Genomic DNA, 18,640 nt, shown 5'->3' with positions numbered 1-18,640 from the left:
CTAAATGCATTCAGCAGAAAATTCCTGCCCTTTGCCAGCGGGTGCCACCGCCGATCGGTTTTTGCAGATCCGCTCTACCCTAGGCAGGCTGCTCGAGGGGCACTGCCAGGCTGCCCACAGGTGGAATGGAGCCACTGGGTGATCATGCTCTATAAAAAAAGGTGGCACTGAGGGCACACGAAGCTCCTTCCCTGCTGCTCATACCACCGGTGCCCCATTTCCTGCACTTATCTCCCACCCCCTCCTGTCCATCACCATGGCTCCAGTGGTCACCCAGCAACCTCTGCCTGGCAGCTGGGGCCAGGCTCTTCGCATCCCCTTTTGCAGCGCTGCCGGAGCGTGTTTCCAGAGGTGGCTACAAAGAAATGGAGCCAAAATCTGCTTTTAAAAGCTTATAGAAAAAGTTCAGATTTATTAAAACCTCAGCTGTGAGAGTGAGTAAAAGCAGGTGGAAAAGGAGCCAACGTACGAGGCAGGGCCAGCAGCAAACTGCCCCACAGCATCCGACATCGCCCTCTGGCTCTGCTGGGTCTCATGACCCTCCATGTCCCAGGAGCAGCGGGACGGGGCTGGTGGGAGGAGACGGGCAGCTGTTGGAAATACAGTAGTTCCACTTTGTTCAGTTCCACTTTGTCCTGCATCTAGAGCCGTGGATTCCCCCATTACTCAGGAGACGGTGGGAGTATCGGCTTCCCTCACCCGTGAAGGGGCAACCCCGGCCACGAACAGCACCTGCCAGAACGCTGGGATGCCCTGACTGGACAGAACTGTCCCTGGCTGCAGCGGGGGCCCCAGATCTTGTCCCCACAGGGAATAACGTATCGCGTCTTCGGGCGGAGAGACATTCACCTGATGCTGGCTTGAGCCAGACCAGGCCCACCTGACAGCCGCTCGGTGGCCCTGGAAGCGAGCCAGGAGCCCGGCCCAGTTCTCAGTGGACATGCATCTGCAGGGTTCAGAAACAGTCAGACCCCCATGCTGTATCTGCCCTGGGGATGAGCAGAGAAGTCCAGGCTATCACGCCAGCAGGACGTCCCCTGTAATTCCCCGTGTAATGCAGGCAGACCGCTCCAGGCAGGTGCAGGTTCCTCACTCCACCTCACGTCCCCACTGTCGTGTGGCATCCCTCTCTCGCTGCTAAGGGCTCTGCAGGGCGGGAGCCTCCAGGGGGAAGGGAAGTGGTCTGTGGGGATGGTGGTAACACAAGTGAGCCTGCACTAGAGGGGGTCCCTCTGCAGGGGGCTGGCTGGATGAAAGACGTGCAGGGAACAACGGACTGTGGGGGGCCTCCTATGTGGGCTGAGTCTACATGACTCGGTGTTGCCCCCGACAGCCGGGTGCCAGTCACTGCAGGCCTGGTGGAGCTGCCAGCTGGTTGGGGGGGGACAGAACAGCCCAAGCAATGCAGAGTATGGAGCCTCCCTCCCCTCCAAACGGGCCTCACCGTTGGGTGCAGTCCGAGCGGGTCCAGCCGGAGCAGGAGGCTGCAGTCATTCCCCAGTGGGGGCCTTGAGAAAGGCCTCAAGGGAGAGCTGCCTTAGGGGGCGGCTGCAGTCTGCTTCCACCTTCAGCTGGCCGACGTGCAAGGGATCAGCGCCCCGTTTCCGCTTGCAGCCCTACAGGGATGGACACAAGTGGGGTTACTGCTGTTGGCCTGGGGAGCCTGGTAAGGATGGAGGGGGGTCCCCCAGCTGACAGCCCCAGAGGAGGACAATGCCCGGGGGGGGCTGGAGACTGACATCATGGGGAAGCCTGCCCTGCACGATGGGGGAGCTGCGGGCTCCAGGGCCGGCCCAGGCGGCTTCAGCTGCCTCCTCACAGATGCGGACGCACTCACCTTGCCAGGCCCCCTCCCCTCACAGCTCTGCTGCTCGAACACCTTCCAGACCTAGGGGAAGCACAAGACAGAGCTGGGCTAACCCCTGGAGAGACAGCACTGGAGGGTGGAGACACGCCACAAGCCCCTTCCCACAGCTCGAGGGGGACATGCCAGGCTGGCCCCCAGCCCCTTTTCATGTGACCCTAGTGGGGGCAGGGCATGTGCAGGGCTGAGCCCCTCTCCCTCCCAGCAATCCCAAGCGTGGGGATGCAAAAGCTTAGCTCTCTCCCTGCTACTCCCAGGAGTCCTGTGGGGGATGCACAGGGCTCAGCCCCTCCCCGCACTCCCAGGGATCCCAGGGGGTGGGGTCGAGTACCTTCTTCATAGCAGTGGAAACGGCCGATTTCTGGAACTCGGCCTGCGTCACCCACCGGAACGCTGGCCGCTCCAGCTCCTTGTCCCGCCCGCCTGAGGCCATCTCGGGGTCCCCGCCCAGGAGCAGTGAATAGACCACGTACGTCTGGTGAATGTGGGAGAAGACATGGCCGACCTGGAATGCAGAGGAAAAGATCTGCAGTCCCAGGTGGGGGAAACACTTGCTGCTCGACAGCGCACCCCTCTGGCTGCACCACAAGCAAGCCGAGCGCCGTCCACACTCAGCAACAGGGTGACAGTAGCTGGGGAGGGGCTGTAAGGGGGTTATAATGGGGGAGCAGAGCAGAACAACCAACCAGGCGAGGGCACCAGGGACCCTCTGCTCTGCCACTCCCTAGCACTGCTCACTGGCCTCCTGGCCCTCAGCCGACGCATCTTGGGCATAATCTTCCTGGCTGCAGGCGGAGGACTTGCTTCAGAGCCCAGCACCGCAGGCCCGGTCTGCACTCCCGTCAGCTGCCCCACTCGCCACGAACCCTTTACCCACCCCAGGACGGACGCGTGGCCCTGTTTACCTCTCCAACATACCGCAGGCATCCTCTGGCCACGGCTTCTCCGGCCCAGGCCTGAACGTGACCCAACAGCGCCTCCGTCTGCTGCTTCTCCTTCTGCTCCGGCCCCCAGGGCAGGCTGGGAAACTCCCACAGCCCCGCCAGCAAGCCTGGGAGAGAGCAAGGAATGGGCAGCCAGGCCACATTCGGCACAGCCAGATTTCCATCTCCAAAGGGCGCTGTGTTCCCACCACACCCAGGGCCCAACGTTCCTCTGCTCACAGGCCAGGGTCAGGACTTGGAAAAGCCTTTTGGGGCAGAGCGTCTCGACTGGCCCGTCCAAGCGTTTCCTGCCCTGGCTGGCTGCGGGATATTGTCCCCTCAAGATCACGTCCCTCTGATTACCTCCACCCCAGTTGCCAATTGCAACACGAGGTGCCTGAGGGTATTGCTCAGACCAGGCACAGGGCTCAAGCCGTCGATCCTGGGGGCTAAACTGCTGTTGTAAAGTCTCTGCCAAACAGGCAAGAAGCGAGAGGGGAAGAGGCAGCAGGTTCAGGCCCAGGAAGCTGGGTGCAAGGAGCCCCCGAAGATAGCCCAAGGCACTGGGGAGCTGTCGTGCTGCCAGTGGCTGGATCTGGGGCACCGTGACCCCTGATCACCCCTCCTGCTCAGCAGCCAGGATCGTTACTGACATAACGGCTGCACCGTCAGGCACGGCACAGCTCCTCCGCCTACGCTGCTGTATCCAGACTGGGGATGGACAATTTATGGAAATTTTGAAGCCATGGGGAAAAAACCCATTGGGGAGAGGGGTGGGAAAAAAGTGGAACTTTGAGGGGAAAAAGATCTGAAGTAGTTATTTGTTAATCAAAACTATACTTACTTTTTTAAGAACGCAAAATGTATTAAGTACAATTTAGTTAGCACATAAGAAAGTCCTGTTTGGTATGTTTATGAAATAAAGAAGTATAAATTCTTTAGCTTTGATTCAAATAACAATGACAAATATACCTAGCATTGGGGAGGGACTGTAGCTGCACACGAAGGTACTTACAGGTATTGTTTTTCGCCTGTTGCCAAATAGGAAAAAAATATACAGTAAAAGCGGTTTTATCCAGCATGTTGGGGGAAGGGGGGTGCCGATAAGTGAAAAATGCGGGTTAACTAAGAGGGAGGGGGTTGGGGCGGGGACGTGGGGCAGCGGGAGGGGGTAGGTGGGGCCGGATTCAGGGGCTGCTCACCTCGGTTGGCTCCGCGCGCTGCCTCCACCCCCGCAGCTCCCATTGGCCACGGTTCCCAGCCAATGGGAGCTGCAGCGCTCGGGACAGGGGCAGGGGTAACGTGCAGAGCTACCTGCTGTGCCTCCGCGTAGGAGCGGCCGGACAGGTCACCGCTTGTGGAGAGCCGCCCAAGGTGAGCGGCCCCTGGATCCAGCACCCTGCACCCCCCGCCCCGCACCCAAACTCCCTCCCAGAGCCTGTGCTCCAACCCCCTGCTGGCCCTGCACCAACCGGACTAAAAACCAGGATTTTAAGGAAGATCAGAAATGCTGGTTTATAGAGCTTTCCGGCTGGTGAAGTGCTGGATAAAACAGCTTTTACTGTATAAAATACAGAGCACAGAACGCACCAGTCTTGTTGTAAACCGAAAGGAAGGTTGTGTCTTCTGGGCACAGAAGAAGTATGGAAATAGATCTGTCCTGATCACGTCAGTAACAGCATCCCCCTCGTAATCCTGTCCCTGTTGACTCAGAGCACACACTTCATCTCACCAGTTTCTTTCCAATTTTCCCGTATCGGGCCTTAGGAAAGAACCATTTTTTTCCTGGACGTTTCTGGGTTGTTTTTTTCAGATGCTCACCTCTCTAATCCGGCCAGAGCTCCAAGCAGGGGTCCCCCCACAGGGATCCTTCCCACGCTCCCTCCCGCCTCCCCCTAGCCAAGGAGGGCTGGCTGTGGGAGTTTGATGCCTGTCGAGGTCAGTCAGCAGTGAGGTGCTTTTTCTCGCACTGGCCCCCTGGGATGAGTAAGCCCTGCCCCCCAGCATTCCCACTCCCACGGGGCAGCGAGTCTTCCGTTCCCACAGACACCAACTCCCCCCACCCCAGTCTCCCTTTCCATCTCCACCCTGGCGCACACCCGAGTTACCGGAGCTGGGTCTCTGCACGATCAGGTACTCCGGCTCCCTGCGGTGGCCTCTCCTCTCCAGCACACACGTGGCCGTCCGCTCCGCCCGGGGCTGCTTCTTGGCAGCTCTCCTGGGGAAGTTGGCCACGCCAAGGCTGCTGTCCCAGGGCTCCGTGGCAGGGGGGCACAAGGAGCAGATGCCTGTGGCGGCGGCGGCTGTGAATCAGACACGGCAGCGGGTCAGTCCCTGTCACTGCACCGGCCCCCATTAGACCTGGCGCTCAAGGGCTGCACCCCTGCCCTGCTCACGGCATGAGAGGAGGCCGGGGGTCCCCATCACCTGCTGCTGATGCATTTACCCCAGCACCGAGAGCAGCTCCTCCAGCAGCTGGTCATGGGGCTCCCAAGGAGAAGGCACCATCTCAGCCCAGGATCAGCCAGATGAGGTGCCCCAAGGAGGTGTTGGGGGGGACCCCCTAGAAGTTGGGCAACAGAAGCTCTCCCTTAACGTCTCCTTCTTGCGTGTAAGTCACTGCATGTTCCCACCCCCACATCCCAAACCAGCCTCCATGCGACACTAATCCCCATAGTGTAACCCAGCAGAGCTGGGGCTCCCCAGCTGCACGGGCCAGCAGGGGAGTCCATCAGGAGTCCTACTGTTCACGGCAGCACCGCCTGGCCCCTGCCGCTCTAACAGCCTATCGCCGCGCTGCCCCCAGAGCTCTGTGCCTCAGGGTGAGGCTTCCCTGCCAGCTCAGAGCTCACCTGGGGCTAAGGGGTCAAGAGGTGCTCTCCATATGAGGCTGAGCCTCGAGAGCACAGTGAGAGGTGGGGATCCCCGGCCAGCACCTACCACACTCCTCTAGGTCAGGCGCCTGGGGGAAACTGGAGGCAGCTTGTCCCAGCAGTCTCCTGGAGGCAAATTCCAGCTCCTTCTCCACCTGCAAAAGAGGACAGGGTCAGCTACAGGTCTCAGCTGGAACTCCCCCGCCCCGGAACCCTATCACCATTAGATAACGAGTTCATGGAGGACAGGTCCAGCAATGGCTATTAGCCAAGAGGGCCAGCGATGCAGCTCCACACTCTGGGTGTCCCTAAACCTCTGACTGCCAGAGGCTGGGACTGGATGACAGGGGATGGATCACTCGAAGTCTCCCTGTTCTGTTCATTCCCTCGGAAGCATCAGGCCCCAGCCACTGCTGGCAGACAGGATATAGGGCTAGATGAACCGTTAGTCTGACCCACTATGGCCGTTCTTATGCCATTTCAAACCTGGCAGCACATATTGCATTTGGCACCAGCCACAAACTGCCCCCTGATGAGATGTCACAAGACGTGGATACCCGAAGACACTGCGGCCACGAGTCAGAAGAGAGCTTGGCCCACGTGTGAACAGGTCTGGGAATTTGTACACAATACATCCAAGGGGGGTAAACCCCATGGGGAGAGGGGAACCGGGGAAGGCCAGGTAAAAGGGAGCGAGAAGTTTCAAATGAGAAACAGGGCACAAGTTTTTAACAGTGAGGGTGATTTACCACTGGAGCAAACTACCAAGGGAAGCGGTGGGGTCTCTATCTCTTGATGTCTCTAAATCAAGATTGGATGCCTTTCCAGAAGATGCTATTGGCCAATACATATAGTTAGGCATAGTCTGGGTATTATGTACACAGTATTAATATAATACTCATTTTATATGTGTGTTGGGAAGTTATGTTAATTGAATGTACTATGGTCTTACTACAATTCTGTTCACTCACGCTGAGTATCTCATGACCCTTTGCAAAGCCAAAGTCAGCTTTGGCATTAGCTAATAGAGAACTTGCCAAAGACAAGAAACGTTTGTTCTATATCCTAGTACAGGCAGCTTTGAAGACAGCTGGTTCAGAGCGTAGCATCCAAAAGAGAGACAGGGAAAGGACAGAACAAACCAAGGTGTGCTGGATTTTAGTGCTGTTGAGTTTTGTAACTTGTCAAGCCATACTGTAACGAGAGCTCATTTAAATGCACATTTCCGAAGCACACTTCTGCGTAAAGTGAGCATGCTGCCAGATACAAACCGCTCCCTGGAAAGAGGCTGCGTATGTCTCCTTTCTATACTGCACCATTTTGTCTTCAAGAGACCAAACGTAGGCAAACGTATTGTCTGAATACCGCGAGTGCAGTCAGAACAGCTGGCTACACTCAAACCAAAGTGCGCTTTAGTCAAACGCAACTGGCTGGGCTCGAGCAGGGGTGACCAGGTGAGATTCACTGGCTTGTGCTAGACAGGAGCTCAGACTAGATGATCCAGTGGAATAGTCCTTCTGGCCCCATGAATCTATACCATTAATGGCCATGGTTTATAGGTAGCATTTCACTGGAAACAATGGTTTCAGAGTAATAGCCGTGTTAGTCTGTATTCGCAAAAAGAAAAGGAGGACTTGTGGCACCTTAGAGACTAACCAATTTATTTGAGCATGAGCTTTCATGAGCTACAGCTCACTTCATCGGATGCATACTGTGGAAAGTTTAGAAGATCTTATTATATACACACAAAGCATGAAAAAATACCTCCTCCCACCCCACTCTCCTGCTGGTAATAGCTTATCTAAATTGATCACTCTCCTTACAATGTGATAATCAATAATAATAATGTGATAATGATAATCAAGTTGGGCCATTTCCAGCACAAATCCAGGTGAGAAATCTGTGACGGAATCTGGAGTCGAAGTGAGCTCTTGGGAAGCTGAGGGGAAAGCCGTCTCGGAGGAATCCCAACGCAGGGAAGTGACTTGCTCAGGGTCCAGAGGGAGGTGGTGGGTCCCCACCCTTCCTAACAGCACACATTTTTATGAAGTGTGGGGTTTACATACAGACCACTGACCTACTGGGATTGAGCTGAATGCAGGAAAGCGCAATACTTACCCGGCAACTCGCCCTGCAGTGGTGTTTCACAGGACACTCCATGCACAGTGGGGCCCTGGGGGTACACACAGTAGCTCCCAGCTCCATCATGGCTTGGTTAAAATCCCCTGGCCGGGCTGGATCTACCAGAGCATTGGCCAAATCCCTACGACAAAGAGCAGCGAGAAGTGGCAGGCTGGGCAGGCATGGTTAGCCAGAGGAGCGTTCCTTACAACACACGGGGGGCAGGTCCCATGAGCTGGGAAGAGGAACAGCCCTCCCCAAACAGCTGGGGAGAGGCTCAGAACCTTGATACCAGCTAGACCCAGGGCGGAGGGGGCTCAGGCCACTCTTGGCCACTGGGGCTTGCTCCTGTTCTAGTATGTTGGGCTAGTGTGACTAGTGCTCAGGATCCCTCTTCCTACCTTACTAGAGCCACTTGGAGTCACAGGGCCAGGACCACCCCGCAGCCTCATCCCAGTGATGGCTCTCTCCGACAATGGAGATCGGGGGCTCCGCACCCCAAGTCCCTTCATGGCAGTTAGAGGCAGCTGGCATTGGCTTGTAGAGCCAGGGAACCCCTGGTGCAACGAGCAGACACGGCCGCAAGCCCACACTCTCCAAGGCGCCTCTCACCGCACCGAGCACCTGAGAGCATGCGACTGGTCAGTGACCCCCGAAAGCCAGGTGCAGCCACCCCACGCAGGCTCTTCCTCCGCTTAGACTGGCCGAGAATCCCAGCCCCTGCTTAGCGACGCAGCCGCTCCTGTGACAGTTCTCGCTGGCGCTTGGACAGTACTCGGTAAGCTCTGGTCTCCTGTGCTGCCTAGGGGACTAGGCTGCTGCACACACCCATCGGCACGATCCTGTACTGCAGCCGGGGGGAGGTGGGGATTTCACCTCCAGGGCTGATCCAATCCCTGCCTATGCCCTGTATGGACCTGCAAGGGAGCGACTTCCTGCTCACTGGGCTAGTGCTTGTCTGGGCTGCAAGGCAACTGACTGTCCCAACGACCTGGTAAGCAGAGGTGAAAAGCTGTCTCCCATGACCGATCCCCCCAGGCCACCCTGGTGTACTTTACTCCTGTTTGTATTACAACCCGCCCTCACCTCCTGGGACAAGAAAAATCCCCTACCAGAGTCTGTTGCCGACAGCCGGGCTGCTGGAGTCGGCGCCGATGCATCGGACCCGGCACAGGACTCGAATCACGTTCCCATCCACCACTCCCGTCACCTGGCCCATGAGACGGAAGAGCCGCGGTCACCATCTCAGGAAACATGCGCGCTCGTGCCCCTAGGAAGGGAGGGCAGTCGGCCAGGCCGGTCCCAGGGAGGGGTAACTGGAGGGACCAGCCTCCCCCATGGAGGCCCAGCAATCCCCAGGCCAAGGGTGCACCACGGATGGCTGGAGCTGGTCTGGCCTCCCAGTGCCCAAGCAGCAGCACAAGGCTCCTCTCAGTGCCCAGATCCCCCCGGGAGATCCCAGCTTTCAGCGAGGCAGGAGGAACTTTGCACGTAGCACTAGAACTGCCCTGGGGCAAGAGGGGCCATGGGCGGCTAACAGCAGCCACAGGGAGAGGCACATTCCCCAAACCTCCCGTCGGCTGAGGCGCCTGTGAAACCCGACAGACCCCAAGGCCAGCACAGCCTGACACACCTGCGGCAATGCGGGCACACGGACAGTGCCGGGTCTCTCCTCACCTGCCCGTAGGAGATGGAGGCAATGGCTCCTGCTGTGTATCTCCCCACTCCCGGCAGAAGCTTCTGCAGCTCCTCGGCCGTCCCGGGCATCTGACCTGCCCGCTCGGAAACCACCTGAGGGGAGAGGGATAAACGGGAATCCACATGAAACAGCAGGGACCTGGTGTCTCCCAACGTGAGTGGGGCAAATCAGCCACACTCCACTCTGGAGCTTTTGGCTAAAATCTGGGGACGGAGCCGTGGCACCGGGCTTTCCCGCTCACCAGCCAGCGGGCACTAGCATGGAGAGGAGGGAACGTAGGAAATACCCCATCCCTCCACAACTACCCCCTACCAGGATACCTTCTGTGCTGCTTCCTGCAGCCGCTTCCCTCGCGAGTAGTAGCCAAGTCCTGCCCACAGCTCATTCACGTCCTGTTCCCAAGACACACAGCCAGGGGTTACGACTAGTCGCAAAGGGCCCGGGATTAAAGATCAATGGGGGTGTTTTCAGGCCCCTGCCATGGGGGATTCTCACCTCCAGGGAAGCTTTGGCGAGTGCTTGCAGCGTCGGCCATTTCTACATTGCAAAGGAAACAGAGGCTTGTTCGCTGGCACAGGACGGGTCTGCAGAATGCGACGAACGCATGGCTGACCCGCAGGCTGGGGACAAGACATGCAATGGCCGAGGTTTCAGACACCCTCAGAAATTCAGGGCTCTGGGCGTGGGAGGAGGAGACAAAGGACAATCACCTGCATCCACCTGTTGTAAAAGTCAATCACCGTCGCCACCTGCGTCTGCTGGAGCATGATCTCCGACACCCACACTGCAGGCACAAAGGAAAAGCAAGAGCATCATGGTGGACTGGAAGGCCCCCTCCCAATTCAACACTTTGCCCTGTCCCTTTGCACAAGGTCTCTCTGGGGGGGGAAGGCGGAGCCTCCCATGGCTTGCACTAGTCCCTTACACCTGAAGCAGGCTTAGAATTGGGGCCACTGACGTACCCAAAGTTACTGCCCAGAAAGATCCAGTGGCCACCAGTTTTCTCCCCATTTGTGTCATGCTGCTCCCATGCATCTCTCAGACCAGGCTGTTTGAGCCTAAGGAGGCAGCACCATCATTGTCCAGCTTCATCCCTGTGATGCTAGGTCCTTGCAAGTGCCACGCTGCTGGCCTCTTTCAGAAAGAGTCTAGAGGAGTTTTGGGCTGCGTCTGGTTTTGGGAGAGCAGCGTGATTTGTTCCGAGTATTTTTCTCCACAGTGAAGCTGCAATCCCCCACAATGCACCCTGCTAACTCTGCAGTGCTAGATACAGATGACACGCCGTGACAAACCTTCTCTCTGAGAAAAGAAGCCCAAGCAGACAGCCTGTGTTCTCTCTGTCTCACCTGCATATGCTCTTCTGTTAGTATCTGATTCGCTTGCAGCCTGAAAGAGACGGCAGAGAGAATTTCAGGGGAGAGGACAGAGTTCTCAGCTCTGGACCCTGCTCAGGGAGCAATGGGGAAAAGGAAAGGAGATGCACACCTTGTTCGGATAGGGTAATTTGCACTCAAGAGAGAGAGTCAAATTTAGCACTGGTGAGATGCCACCAGCATTTGGAATGACACCAGTTAGCTTGCAGAGAGCAGCTCCTCTTGGGCAGTGTTTGATATCTGAGCCCTGGTTCAAATACTGGCAGAGGACAAAATTTGTAAGCGTAACTCAATTTAGATATAAGAGCTCCTTAAATGGGAGGAGTTATATGACTCCCAGGAGACCTGGGATCTGCAGCTTCAAGCTGCTACTGGCTACCTGAAAACAGCTCTAACCAAAACCTTCCTTGGAAAGCACTTTGTTCTTGCAGAGTTTCTTAGGAAGGTCAGATGCCCCACCATGTTAGAGAGTCAGGACTAGGGTTATTTTTTCATCCAATGGGGCCTAAGATGCACAGGAAATATTTGCATAAACACACGCAAAACACATATTTGCATATGCAAATAAGAAAAGGTGAGCAACTACCTGTCTTCTATACGCTGTTTAGATACTAATTAAAGAAAAGATTGGCCCCCAAAAGTTTCCGTTAATGCTGAATTTGGTCTGACCAATTGAAAGCCAACACAAAATTGGCTGCAATCTCTCTTGATCTTGGCATGAGGGATTTCATACATTTTCTTCGACACTTCTCCAGCTAAAGTTTATCCTGAAAGTTTAGAATCCCAACAGAGAAACCTTCCCTGAGGACACCCCCACCCCACCCTGCACACAGGTGCCAGCACCGGAGATTTTTAAATGGGACAATGGTGGCCCCATACAATTCTCAGCATAGCAGCTAAAGTTCACCTCTGACCACACCAGCCATTCCACCATGGAACAGGCAAATCCACTGTCACCATTCACCGCTGTGGGCTTAGCAAGGACAGAGGTGAGAGCCGGGGCTGGCACAGAGTGGGAACAACAGAACATTCTGCAGCAACAAGGGAATACAAACTAGCAGGCAAGCAAACAGTCAGTGGCTAAGGATAAATAAAAACCTTCCTGCAGCACTAGAAGCTCAAACCCAATAGATGAGACCAAGGATGAAAAGCTGACACTGACTAGAAACACACAGTGAAACTGACCTGTCTAGTTTCAGGTAGGACCAAGTTGAAGGAAACAAACCACATTAGTGGAGGAAGATACAATCTGATTTTAGATGCCCCTTCAGCTTCAATGCAATCTGACAGGTTCATAGGGGAAGACAGTGCTTTGGTCATCAGGGCAGCATCTTTTAAACTGGGGGAACCCAACCACGTATTGTGGTGACCCACTCCTGCCGTACCAATTTCCTCCAGGGAAGGTCACGCTTGCATTTGTCGTACCAGGCAAGCAAATTCTTCCGAAAGGCCTCGATTTCTGCCGGGTGGCTGAAGAGATGGTACGCAGACTGTTGGGCAGACACTGGAGGTAGCACGTCTGCAAGGAGACATTAAATGCCAGTCAGAAGACAGGACCAGTGGTTAAAGGAGCTGGTGGGGGAGGGCTTGGCTGCCCTTTCATTACTGAGGCAAAGGAGGTCTTTCCATCAGACTACACAAACCACTAGAAACAAGGAAAATAGCCTGGAGAAGCCTGCACTAGACCCTGAAGGGTGTGTGGCCCCAAAACGATTTCACCAGCTGTTTCTAAGACTCACCCGGTCCCAGTGCGCAAGACCTCTACAATCTCAAATTCGCCCCTAAAGCCTCACTTCTACCAGCCTACTTCACAAATACTGGCCCTCATCAAATGCTTTCCCCTCCTAAACATTACGGAAGTGGAGAGATGTGTCAGATTAGAAAAAAAAAAGTTCCTCTAATTTATCACCCTTAGCTGAGTCTCCCATTGCATCTTGTCGACTCATAGACTGTATGTTCATCAGGGCAGGAACTGTTTTTCCATATGTCTCATACAACTTGGAGCAGGCCAACGCTTAACTAGTACACACTTCGATGCCTGTATTCTCTGTCCTCCACTGAATGCATTAACCAAAATAAGCTTCTGGCAAAGAGATTTCAACTATCATGTCTACTACAGAGTGTAGAGTTTACGTCAGGGGTGAGGAAGCCCACACAAACAACATGGGGCCAGCAGAGAAGGAGGCAGAGAAACTGACCAGAAACCAGCCAGTCTATTTTTGGAAGTGCAACAACAAACAGTGTTGAAAAAAAGAAGCAGCACGAACTTATGGTTAAAATGTTGTATGTCTCTGAAAACGTGACTGTCAACTCCCTGCGTGTATCAGGGCCAAGTCGTCTGATTTCAGTGACTAAAGTAAACTTTCAATTACCTGTTACTGCTCTTAGCCCTGCGGAACTCACCCACCTCTGTATGAGGAAACTGCAATCTAGCCTTCTCACACAACATCAGCAGAGTAGTTAACCAAGCTCACCTTGTGAAATCTTGGTCATTGCTAACGCATGAAGAAGAAAAAGCTCAGATTGATTCTCACGTCCCAAAGGTGATTTTGCAGGCCTGGCAGTTAGAGGAAATGTATATGTACTTGTAAACTGAGCACAGCTAAGCTGCAGTTACTGAGAGACAAGAAACAAGGAGCTTCACAATGCCATTTTAGCATTGAAAGGTGCAGGTTTGAGTCCAGAGAGTTGGACTCCATTGAGAATGGCAATGGAAGGTGCTGTACAAGTGCAGAATATTAGGATCAGCAGTGAATTAATATATTCAATGGTCAGACTGAATAACGTGCAGTCCCAATGACGGAAAACGTTTTATTTATAAAATATGGGTTTATTTGCCTGCGTCCCTTTGCACCCAGGCTCATTCCTGATCTTGTTTGGTATGTGTCTAGCTGTTCACACTGTGCCTATCGTCATGGTGTCACCCTTACTGCAGTGTCCCTAAGATCCTTGTAGCTGAAGCGTTTCACCTTTATGGGATGATACATTCTCTCTGCACCTCCTTGGGGATTTCCTCACATCCCCTGCGCCCTGCTGGAGTCCCCGCCCGCTGCGAGCTGCTGCCCGGAGTTTACTCATCGCCAGGCTGAGGAAAAAAGAGCGAATGGGGTACTGTCATGGTGACCCCCTCAAGGGCCCTCACATCCTGAGCATCTGCTGCAATAACTCTCCACTCCCAGAACTCCAACCTCCCCACAGGACCACAGACACCACACGCCCTCCCACTGCCACCCTGCATGCTGCGAGGGGGGGACTGGGCACCCGGGCACCATGTGCACCTCGTGGGAGGGTGGTGGGACCCGGACACCCTGTGAACCTCGTGGTGCGTGTGGGTGAGAACCAGGCACCCCGCGCACCTCATGGGGGGGGGGGGGGGGGAGTTGCCAATTTTGGTCAGACATACTCCTGGAGATTGAATCACATGGTATGCTCTTTAAAGATTATTCTTTAATTCTTGGAGACTCCAGGCCAATCCTGGAAGGTAGGCAAGCGTATCATTGGGGGGGACGGGGGGACAGGGCAACCCGTGCGGGAGGAGCAGTGAACTGGACACCCCGGTTGTGTGTGCGTGTGGGGGGGGGGTTGAACTGGACACCCCATGCACCTCGTGTGCATGTGAACCGGACACTCCGTGTACCTGATGTCTGTGTAGGGGGGTTGAACCGGACACCTCGTGCACCCCGTGGGGGGCAGTTGAACCGGACACCCCGTGGGGCTGGGAGGGTTTGAACCGGACACGCCGGGGGGGGAGGAGTTGAACCGGACACCTCGTGGTGGGGGGGTGAACCGGACACCTCGTGGGGCGCGGGGGGGGGGGTTTGAACCGGACACGCCGTGGGGCGGGGGGGGGGTTGAACCGGACACCTCGTGGGGCGCGGGGGGGGGGGGGGGTTTGAACCGGACACGCCGTGGGGCGCGGGGGGGGGGGGGGTTTGAACCGGACACGCCGTGGGGCGCGGGGGGGGGGTTTGAACCGGACACCTCGTGGGGGGGGAGAGGGGTTGAACCGGACACGCCGTGGGGGGGAGGGGTTGAACCGGACACCTCGTGGGGCGCGGGGGGGGGGGTTTGAACCGGACACCTCGTGGGGGGGGGAGGGGTTGAACCGGACACCTCGTGGGGCGGGAGGGGTTGAACCGGACACCTCGTGGGGCGGGAGGGGTTGAACCGGACACCTCGTGGGGCGCGGGGGGGGGGGTTTGAACCGGACACGCCGTGGGGCGCGGGGGGGGGTTTGAACCGGACACGCCGTGGGGCGCGGGGGGGGGGTTTGAACCGGACACCTCGTGGGGGGGGGAGGGGTTGAACCGGACACGCCGTGAAGGGGAGGGGTTGAACCGGACACCTCGTGGGGCGCGGGGGGGGGTTTGAACCGGACACGCCGTGGGGGGGGGGTTTGAACCGGACACCTCGTGGGGCGCGGGGGGGGGGGTTTGAACCGGACACGCCGTGGGGCGCGGGGGGGGGGTTTGAACCGGACACCTCGTGGGGGGGGGAGGGGTTGAACCGGACACGCCGTGAAGGGGAGGGGTTGAACCGGACACGCCGTGGGGCGGGGGGGGGGGGGTTTGAACCGGACACCTCGCGCACCTCGCACGCTGGCGGGAGCCTCCGGACACTGCCGCCAGCCGGGCGCGCTGCAGCAGGGGCCGCGCGCGCGGAGCCTTCCCTTACCGCACTCACCCCGCGCGCCCTGCTTCCCCGGGGACCCGCTTCGCTCTCGCGCGGCCCAATCAGAGCCCGCTCCCGGGCGCGCAGGAGCCAATCAGAGCGCGGCCCCGGGAGCCGCCTCGCGCCCAGCACCTCTCGTCTCGTGTGGACTGGCCACGACAGGTCTGGCCTATCAGCCGACGAGGCGGGATCAGCGGTTACTAGCCAATCAGCGTGTCCGAGAAGACCGGGCTCCTCCCCCGTCCAGTCTCTCACAAGGACCCCGCTCGGACTCGGGGCTGCCCTTTCCAAACGCCTGATAAACAAAAACGCTCGTCGGCCTAGGAGCGTGCGGCGCGTGGCCGCGCGCGCGGAGCCGCCGCTCGGGAGCGGCCTTGAGGGCGCAGAGCGGCGGGTGGAGTGAGCCGGGGACAGGCGCTTGCCCGGGCAGCCCGACCGCGCCCCCTGAAGGGAAGGACCCGCCCGGCCCCAGCTCCGCCCGGCCCCCAGTCCCGGAAGCGGGACGATGGCGGCGCCGTGAGCGCAGCGGCCCCTCCGCCCGTGCGGGCCCCGCGGTGAGTCCCGGCGTGCACCGCGGCCTGGGGCGCCCCCTGTGCTGCGGCTGGACCCGGGGGGGCGGGGGCGTTTATCCCCGGGGGGGGCGGAGGCGGGGGCCTGCGGGGGGGGCGGAGGCGTTTATCCCCGGGAGAGGGGGGCTGCGGCGGGGGCGTTTATCCCCGGGGGGGGCGGCTGCGGGGGGGGCGGGGGCGTTTATCCCCGGGAGGGGGGCTGCGGGGGGGGCGGGGGCGTTTATCCCCGGGGGGGGGGCTGCGGGGGGGGCGGGGGCGTTTATCCCCGGGAGGGGGGCTGCGGCGGGGGGGTGGGGGCGTTTATCCCGGGGAGGGGGGCTGCGGCGGGGGGGTGGGGGCGTTTATCCCGGGGAGGGGGGCTGCGGCGGGGGGGTGGGGGCGTTTATCCCGGGGAGGGGGGCTGTGGGGGGGCGTTTATCCCCGGGAGGGGGGAGAGAGGGGCTGCGGCGGGGGGGGGCGGGGGCGTTTATCCCCGGGGGGGGAGAGAGAGGGGCTGCGGCGGGGGGGGTGGGGGCGTTTATCCCGGGGAGGGGGGCTGTGGGGGGGCGTTTATCCCCGGGAGGGGGGAGAGAGGGGCTGCGGCGGGGGGGGCGGGGGCGTTTATCCCGGGGAGGGGGGGGAGAGGGGCTGCGGGGGGGGGCGGGGGCGTTTATCCCCGGGAGGGGGGGGAGAGGGGCTGCGGGGGGGGGCGGGGGCGTTTATCCCCGGGAGGGGGGGGAGAGGGGCTGCGGGGGGGGGCGGGGGCGTTTATCCCCGGGAGGGGGGGGAGAGGGGCTGCGGGGGGGGGCGGGGGCGTTTATCCCCGGGAGGGGGGGGAGAGGGGCTGCGGGGGGGGGCGGGGGCGTTTATCCCCGGGAGGGGGGGGAGAGGGGCTGCGGGGGGGGGCGGGGGCGTTTATCCCCGGGAGGGGGGGGAGAGGGGCTGCGGGGGGGGGCGGGGGCGTTTATCCCCGGGAGGGGGGAGAGAGGGGCTGCGGCGGGGGGCGCGGGGGCGTTTATCCCCGGGGGGGGGAGAGGGGCTGCGGGGGGGGTGGGGGCGTTTATCCCGGGGAGGGGGGCTGTGGGCGGGGGCGTTTATCCCCGGGAGGGGGGAGAGAGGGGCTGCGGCGGGGGTGTTTATCCCGGGGAGGGGGGCTGTGGGGGGGCGTTTATCCCTGGGAGGGGGAGAGAGGGGCTGCGGGGGGGGGCGGGGGCGTTTATCCCTGGGAGGGGGGGGAGAGGGGCTGCGGCGGGGGGGGCGGGGGCGTTTATCCCCAGGAGGGGGGAGAGAGGGGCTGCGGCGGGGGGGGCGGGGGCGTTTATCCCTGGGAGGGGGGCTGTGGGGGGGGCGTTTATCCCCGGGAGGGGGGAGAGAGGGGCTGCGGGGGGGGGGCGGGGGCGTTTATCCCTGGGAGGGGGGCTGTGGGGGGGGCGTTTATCCCCGGGAGGGGGGAGAGAGGGACTGCGGCGGGGGCGGGGGCGTTTATCCCCGGGAGGGGGGAGAGAGGGGCTGCGGCGGGGGGGCGGGGGCGTTTATCCCTGGGATGGGGGAGAGAGGGGCTGCGGCGGGGGCGTTTATTCCATGGGGGGGGGCAGATGTGACTTGTGGGACTTGCTGGGCCCAGGTACTGGGCTTCAATGCTTTCCCTGCCCAGGCCAGCACCACGCGGAGACAGTCGTGCCCAGAGGAGCAGCTCTCTGCCCAGGTACCGAGCGCAGGGGATGCTGTGGCTCTAGGCAGAGGCGGGCTAGGAATGGCACATAATGATCTGCGCTGCATAGCTGTACTCGCCATGCCACCTCCGCTCTGAACAGGGCACAGTTGCTCATAAAAGAATCTGTGAACAAAAGGCCGACCCTTGCAGAAGCTCTGGGCACTGTGCTTTTTCCCGAGGGTACACTCTGCCACTGACTCCTGGGGTTTGGTTCTGCCTTGCTGAATTGTCTGTTGAAATTGGTGGGAGCTCCTGCTGGAGAGCATAGCTGGCTCTTCTATAGTCTCTGCAAAATAGAATATCAGGGTTGGAAGGGACCTCAGCCGGTCAAAGCAGGACCAAGCCCCAATTTTTGCCCAGATCCCTAAATGGTCCCCTCAGGGATTGAACTCACAACCTGCAGTTTAGCAGGCCAGTGCTCAAACCACTGAGCTATCCCTCCCCCCAATAATGGTCGGCATTTCTAATGTGTCCATCGTGTTGGCAGCTAGGTGCCAGCACGTTGGAGACTCTCCTTAATCAATGACTCCTTGAAGTTTTAAATAACTTGAGTTTCTGTGTCTTTCATTTCTGGAAGCAGCATGACCTGCATGAAGATGACCTGCTTGAAAGTACCTGTCATTGATGTCCAGAATGATAACTTCAAGGAGCTGTGGCCGTCCATGCTCCTGGCCATAAAAACATCTAGCTTCATAGCTGTGGACACGGTGAGTGGGATGAGGTGCACTACTTTTCTACATCAAAGATGTGTAACTCTTTATCTGAATGCTACCCTTGGGGATGGAAGATGAGGGCTGTCTCTGGCCCTCTAGCTCTTGTCTCTGCACTGTCATATCCATTTGTCCCCACTATGC

The 18,640-nt window shown here is 58.6% G+C and overlaps 1 protein-coding gene across 1 annotated transcript; it reads right to left on the bottom strand.

Moving 5' to 3' along the window:
• Nucleotides 1-382: 382 nt before the first annotated feature.
• Nucleotides 383-18,495, bottom strand: MUTYH (mutY DNA glycosylase). Its single transcript, XM_073357895.1, is given in 18 exon segments — nt 383-1,616; nt 1,838-1,888; nt 2,196-2,369; nt 2,770-2,915; nt 4,896-5,090; nt 5,728-5,815; nt 7,779-7,923; nt 8,894-8,991; nt 9,459-9,572; nt 9,801-9,872; nt 9,976-10,017; nt 10,191-10,264; nt 10,827-10,866; nt 12,239-12,372; nt 13,823-13,938; nt 15,444-15,511; nt 15,513-16,077; nt 18,368-18,495. Coding segments are annotated over 18 exon segments (2,361 nt in total). The 5' UTR covers nt 18,481-18,495; the 3' UTR covers nt 383-1,490.
• Nucleotides 18,496-18,640: the final 145 nt, after the last annotated feature.

The sequence above is a fragment of the Lepidochelys kempii genome, chromosome 8 (assembly GCF_965140265.1).
Source record: "Lepidochelys kempii isolate rLepKem1 chromosome 8, rLepKem1.hap2, whole genome shotgun sequence".
Lineage (NCBI taxonomy): Eukaryota > Metazoa > Chordata > Testudines > Cheloniidae > Lepidochelys > Lepidochelys kempii.
The sequence above is the reverse complement of the archived record's forward strand: the minus strand, read 5'-3'. Positions and strand labels throughout refer to the sequence as shown.